The sequence below is a fragment of the Epinephelus moara genome, chromosome 1 (assembly GCF_006386435.1).
Source record: "Epinephelus moara isolate mb chromosome 1, YSFRI_EMoa_1.0, whole genome shotgun sequence".
Lineage (NCBI taxonomy): Eukaryota > Metazoa > Chordata > Actinopteri > Perciformes > Serranidae > Epinephelus > Epinephelus moara.
The window spans coordinates 1,235,562-1,242,494 of record NC_065506.1 but is presented as its reverse complement, the minus strand read 5'-3'; the positions used below and the strand labels follow the sequence as shown (position 1 = coordinate 1,242,494).

At 44.7% G+C, this 6,933-nt stretch overlaps 1 protein-coding gene across 1 annotated transcript in view; it reads right to left on the bottom strand.

Moving 5' to 3' along the window:
* iqgap1 (IQ motif containing GTPase activating protein 1) overlaps nt 1-6,933 on the bottom strand; it is a 120,424-nt gene that overhangs the window by 51,812 nt on the left and 61,679 nt on the right. The window contains exons 7-12 of the mRNA XM_050041067.1: nt 6,766-6,879; nt 5,016-5,194; nt 4,299-4,386; nt 4,023-4,180; nt 3,830-3,914; nt 3,577-3,740 (exon numbers count right to left, since the gene is read on the bottom strand). Coding sequence (XP_049897024.1) covers nt 3,577-3,740; nt 3,830-3,914; nt 4,023-4,180; nt 4,299-4,386; nt 5,016-5,194; nt 6,766-6,879 — 788 coding nt within the window. The remainder of the gene's footprint in view (nt 1-3,576; nt 3,741-3,829; nt 3,915-4,022; nt 4,181-4,298; nt 4,387-5,015; nt 5,195-6,765; nt 6,880-6,933) is intronic.

The window sequence follows — 6,933 nt, the reverse complement described above, 5'->3', positions numbered from 1 at the left end:
TAATATATACTTTCAACATACTGTATCACAGTAGCCAGAACTATAATTATAATATTATTACTTTCATTAATGTTGTTGTAAGCTACTGTCATTACCGTCTGTCCTGCATCTCGCTCTCTCTCTCTCTCTCTCTCTCTCTTTTTCTGTCTCATTGTGTCATACGGATTACTGTTAATTTATTATGCTGCTCTGTTCTGTATGACATCTATTGCACGTCTGTCCGTCCTGGAAGAGGGATCCCTCCTCAGTTGCTCTTCCTGAGGTTTCTACCGTTTTTTTTCGCCCGTTAAAGGGGTTTTTTTGGGGAGTTTTTCCTTATCCGCTGTGAGGGTCCTAAGGACAGAGGGATGTCGTATGCTGTAAAGCCCTGTGAGGGAAATTGTGATTTGTGATATTGGGCTTTATAAATAAAATCGATTGATTGATTGAACTGAAAGAGCTTCAACAATTCTCCTGTTGACACAATACTCTTTTTCTCTTGTTAGACATTTGGTTCCTCATCCTCAACATCACTGACACTTTGATCCTCATCACTGAAGCTTCCCTCACCACTCAACTCAAACTCATCATCATAGGCATTATCTTGACTCTCTTCTCTTGAGCTTTCTTTCTCAGACTCTTCACAACCCTCACCAGCCCATACACACAGAGGCGGGAAGGCGAGTTGATCCGAGGCACCCAATTTTCCGCCTCAGAGGGCAGTCATATTGGCGGAACCCTTTAAGTTTAAACAGACAGAGGTGGCCTTCCGCAACGGGAGGGGCTGTTGAAGACTTGTGGGAGGAGCTGTTGATGATGCCGCATGTGCGAGCCACTGGTGGTGGATAAACAGGAAACAGCTGATAGTAGGAATTAGCGAGCAGCGAGTAGCAAGAGGGAAACACAAACCTGACAGACACTGTAAAGATGAGCAACTGGGGAGACAAGGAATTGCGCGCCCTCCCAAACAAAGAGGCCATTAACTGTCAGATGACAGGGATGGTGAAGAACGGGCCGATTTACGAGAGAATCGCCGCCTGACTAGCCACGGCTTCCCTCCCACGTCACTGTTTACGTCACACGCTGAGCTACACGTTTTGTTACTTGCTCACGCCCCCCATTGCCCTGAAAAAGGTGCATTCTGTATAAACAAAAGTAGGTAGGCGGCAATTTTCTGCCTTCCTCGATTTTGTTTTTATACTGCCAATGCTGAAAAAAGACTGATTGGGATTTCCTGCAAATTTGCACAATTCCTATGTAAAAAGGGCTACTGATAAGGACAAAATCTTGCAGAGATGATGGTGCCCTAGCTGGGGAGAGGCCTTCCACAGATGTACAGTATGAGTGGTCATTGTTTATGACTTGGTTGGTAAGTATGTCATCTGTCAAAGTGCCTGTGCAAATGTACTGCTTATTGCCTCCCTCTTCTGTATTGTGTTGAAATGGATCAGTCTGGGTGCTGACACTGACTGTCAAGGTGAGCACACTGCCTGTCACCTGCTCTATCTCCTCACTGATGTCAGCCTCTGGGAATCTGCTGCTGGCCACCAGTTGCATGCATGTCTGCCTAACCTGTTAACACAAATGTACTCTTTTTAGGTACCCCAATGATGTTATCAGCCTTAACATGAAAGACTTTGTACTTACATACTGATTTATTAAAGAATCATATACCTAAACACTTTTTGTTGTGTTGTTATTCTTTCAATAACCATGCATAGAAAACTATCCAATGTATCCTCTGTTTTGTTTCAGTGATGGTTGGGTGTAATTGGTTTTGGTTCAATGTCCATACCAGTTCTGGCTGTAGTGCTTGTTGAATCAATAAAATTATTTGGTGTTTTATTATCATAAGATTAATGTGTGTAAACACCGGGGATGTTTGCTTTGCTTCTGAGGGACGTTAAACAAAATTAACAAAATTAAAAAGTTAATTTTGGGGATTCATAGCAAGATCAGCTGTCTTGCTCCTGGGGGAACTCAGAGTGCGGGTACAGAGCTTGAGGAAGACAGCGAAGGAAATGTCAGATGAAGCAGCCAGAGCTAGCCAATGGATCTATAAGAGAAGAAATAATGTCAGTTGGGGGCCAGCAGGGGGAACTACTAAGCAGGGTACATAACTCATTGAGATCAGGTGGAGAGATCCACCAATTAGTCCTCTCAGGAGAAAATCCAGGAAGAGGAAGGTTATTTAAGTGTGGGAGTGGCCTATTTGAATCCCTTTTGTTTGAGATCATGCTGCAAGGTGAGTGTGTTTGCTGATCATGTGAGTTTATTTATCTCCTTTAACTTTAGCTTATATTGGAGTTATGCTATGTAGCGTGTGAAATAGAGTATGGTGAATGAGCTAGGAAAGGTAGTATCAGCACGGTCTCTACCTGGAGCTCGCATGTACGGAGCCTGGGTTTGTTGAAGGTGGCAGTGCTGTTTGGGCTGGAAAAAGCCATGCATAAGTAAGGTGTGCTAGGATAGGTAGTATCAGCACTGTTTCTACCTGGAGCTCGCATGTACGGAGCCTGGGTTTGGTTGAAGGTGGCAGTGCTGTTTGAGCTGAGAAAGCCATGTGTAAGTAAGGTAAGGGAGATTGTTGGGTTGGTGCGGGGAGCAGTGAGACCTGGCATTAGGGAAGTGTCTCTAGGACGCCAGAGATCACTGTCTAGCCTCCTGGAGTTTTTTTCGGGCTTTTGCCTTTAATGAACAGGACAGAGTGAAATGGGGTGAGAGAGAAAGTGGGGGTGACATGCAGCAAATGGTTGCAAGCCGGAGTCGAACCTGCGACCGCTGCAGCGAGGCATCGCCTCTGCACTATCCACTACGCTACCGACGCCCCACACTGCCTCTTCAAGGCAGGAACATTTTACGCCATTATGCTAGCTTACTGTTCTGAATGAAAGGCACAATTGTGGAATGGGTGGAACAAAGTTTCCTCACCTTTAAACCAGCAAAAGTGCCAGTAACTGCGCCAAAACGACTTCTGTCTAAAATGGACAGAAAGCAAGACGGGATCATGGGCGGCACAGGAGTGATGTTTTAATGATGGGTTATGTGGGCGACCCACCGCTGGAAGATTTAAAAAGCAGGTAACAGCAGTTAGCAGCTAACTCAAAGACGAAGAACAGCAGCCAAACATGTCTACAAATTGGGAAAACAATGAGGTCCAGGAGCTCCTTACCCCCCAAGCAGAGAATAAGATCAGCCGCCAAATAACAGGGACGGTAAATGATTGTTGTTGCCATGTTAATGCCATTGGTATTGTTCATAAGCGCTGGCAAAGAAGGGACTTCGTAGCAGTTCTATAGCACCATCTCTGTGTAAAAAGGACTAAAGTCTCACTAGTTCAACATAACCAACATAACATAAACTCTGCTATTAACAAAGAGGGCCAGATATCCATATCACAGATGCAGCACTATACAAACGTCAGTGTGGTACCGACTGATGTCGAGGTCAGTGGGTTTTATATTCAGGTCAACTCGTCTTGTTATTTAACCTCAAATGCCTTATGATCAAATGTTTTTTTGTAAAGAATGATGCAATTATGCAAGTGTGGGTCCTACATCTGGATGACTGTGTTTCTCACTTTGTGAGAGTGGGTACCTCTGGGCTTTGCTGCTGCAGGCTGCTGAGCTCTCTCTGGTAGAGGTCTGCAGCACTGGGGTAGACTTCAGGCAGCTGAGCATCAGGGTTCATCAGCTCTTCCACCGTCTTCTCCGGCACGCTGGCCCTGATTGCAGCGTTGATGCGTTCCACTGCCTTTAACACTACACACACAGACGTAGGTTAATTATAAGAACAGATTCTGATGACCGTCAGAACATGAGATCATTTTTGTTAGAATGTATTTGCATACTTTTTATGTAGCCCTCTGCAAATTCATTGGCTGCGTCCACTCCGCACTGCAACTCATCCTTAGTCAGGGCTTCTCCTGGAGATGCCTGATGAGGAAGAAATAAAGTTGAGGCTGCACTGAAGAGACAGAGACACAGACGTTTCACCATTTTCTTGAAATAAATGTACAGCTTCATTTGCACCTTGACCCCTACCTGCTCTTTATTTTCCCGGTCAGCCTGCAGCTGTTTGAGGTACCAGCCTTTGTTCTGGGCCTGCAGGTTTTGAATGCCCATGGCTTTAAGGGCCGCATATAACTTCTCCTCATCCCCACACAGCAGCGCCTGCTCAGCTGCACTCAAAGCATTGCTCACTGTAGGAGAAAGGTTGACATTTCACCATTGCACTATGGGAACCAAGACAAATGAACAAGTCAGTAAATAAAAAAGTGTGTGTATGTGTGTGTGTGTGTGTGTGATAATGTGACTTACCATTGACCTTGTTGACGTTGCCCTGGATTTCTGCCTGTGTGAGAAGCTCATCATAGATATCTCTCTCTGCGCCGGCATTCTCCATTTGCTGTTGAAGCAGAGCAACAAGAATGTGTCTGACAGCAAGCTAAATTTAACAGCAATAGCTCCACTTCTCATCATCACAGCCCTCCTGCAGGACACCAAAGTCAATATATCTCTTTCCAGAGGGCACTTTTGTTCTTTTGGTCTGATTTTGGGGGTATGTTTGATCATTAATTTGCCTTACCTATTGGCAAAACAAATTTTCACATTTTAAATCATAACACATCACACATCCTTCATTTATTTGTCACTGCAAGAAACTGTTGGCAAGTCTGTCAAAAGGATGGAGGTTTTTACTCATCTCCCTGTCGCTGGTCAGTCCATCTTACAGCCTATTGTCTTTACTGTAGTGGCTGTTTAAACTCCTTTTGCCCCAGTGGTTTGTGTGACATTTCAATCTGTCTGATGCCAAAACTTTCTTCTGCTTTGGGCTGTATGTTCAATTACTTTCTAATCTATAAGTGGACAATGGCTTGTCCTATTTTTAATTATATATTTGACGGTCAGACCATTTGACGGTCTCTCAAGTATAATGTGCCTGAGGCCACCAATCATTCGTCTCTGGACATCAGACACCTGTGTGAAGCACACTGGGCACACCATCTGTGATCACTGAGGTTTACAACTCCATACCCGTTTGCGGGAGTTGGCCACTTTCTCTCCCTTGGCCTGGTACAGTGTGTCATGGTACTGGCGAGCAGAGCTAGGGTCCAGGTTGACAAGCATGGCATTAGGGTTCTCCATAGCAGCCAATGTGCTCTCTGGTACTCCCTGGTCGATGGCCTCGTTGATAGCGATCACAGCAGCATGTACTGAGGATGAAGAGGAGACGGTTAGCAGCAGTTTGCATATGAATTTTAGATGAGGTGAAGTATTACTCAAACAATATTATACTCTATCTTGTTGCACTGTTAGTGCTTGAACTTAAAAGTATAGTTTAATTGACATTTTGGGAAGTACGCCAATTTGGCTTCTTGCCAAGAACTTGATAAGACCATTGATACCACTCTCATGTCAGTCTGTTAAATATGAAGCTACAGTGAGGACACTAAAACACACCGGCAGCAAACAGTGGGCATCAAAAAATTTGCCCCTATTACTTTCAATTTAAAACACCACACCAGCAGTGGCTAGAAGCACCGCCCCATGGCACTTCATGCCACTGTCCCATTTCCAACCTCGCTGCCCCTAGAATTAAATGTATTTTGCCCTCACTCGCTCTCTGCTTGTACATACCAGCTCCCATAGCTGTTCTTTTTCTCTGCTCCTATGGCACCTCGACTTGTTGAGGGTGAGAGATATTCCAAGCTAAACAACCCACAAGCCCGTCATTATAAAGACGATGGCCAAAAAGATATCGCCTGGTGAGTCATAGCTCTAGAGATCGGCTCTTCAGGTGAGAAATCAGCTTTAATTAGTGGCTATCCACAAAGGATTTTAAGCTAATGCAGAGGTGGAAGAGGTACAGATCTTTTAGTAAAAGTACTAATAACTTTGTCAATGGTAAATAGACCTGCACTTATATTGCGCCTTTCTAATCATCCGACCACTCAAAGCGCTTTTTACACTATGAGTCCCATTCACCCATTCACACACACATTCATACACTGTTGGCCGAGGCTACCATAAACGGTGCCACCTGTTTCTCGGTAACCATTGACACACTCTCACAAACCGATGAAACAGCCATCAGGAGCAGTTTGGGGTTCAGTATATTGCCCAAGGATACTTCGACATGCGGACTGGAGGAGCCGGCAATCTTCCGATTGGTGGACAACCCGCTCTACCGTCTGCTGACGAGCTGCAGTGCGACGCATCCTGTGTGTGATAGGGGTGGCACTTGATGTGCATCACCTTACGCGCTGCGCCGCCAGTATATTTTCAGCTTTAGCTTGGCTTAGCATAGGGACTGCAAGTAGCTGCAGTAACCTGCCTACCAGCACCTCTGCAGCTCACTAATTAACACATTCCAACTTGTTTGTATATATAGATGAAGTAGAAGTAAAGCCATTAGCTTGGGAATTTTGAGGGGGGGGGGGTGTCAGTGTTGTGTGTTATACAGAGACAAAAACAACTCATTTAAGCTGTAGTTATGTCTTATCTTTGACATTAAAAAATGAAGCTCTCTTTGGCCACTTTGTTTATAAACCTTTTAATTGATTCAGAGAGAAGAAAGTTGACTGATAATTGAACTTTTGTGCTTAAAAAAATAATTCAGTAAAACAGAGCATAAAGTGTTTCTGAGGTTAACGACTGACAGATCCAGATCCTCCAGAGGATCAAGCAGATTTGTATCAGCTGTACTATGAAAGCAGAAATTGAACTGAACTAATTGCAGGTATCAGATCCCACCCCCTCCCCATGACATCTGAGCCCCTCTCACATGCAGCCTCATCCACTGAGAGCTCATTGGCCAGGATCCCGCCAATCTTGCTGAAGGCTGGCATCTGGATTCCATACTTCTCCAGCTCACTCTTCATGTTGTTGATCTCCTCCTCTGGGAGAGAAGACAGCACCCAGGGAACAGATGAGTAAGCGTTAGCAGACAGAG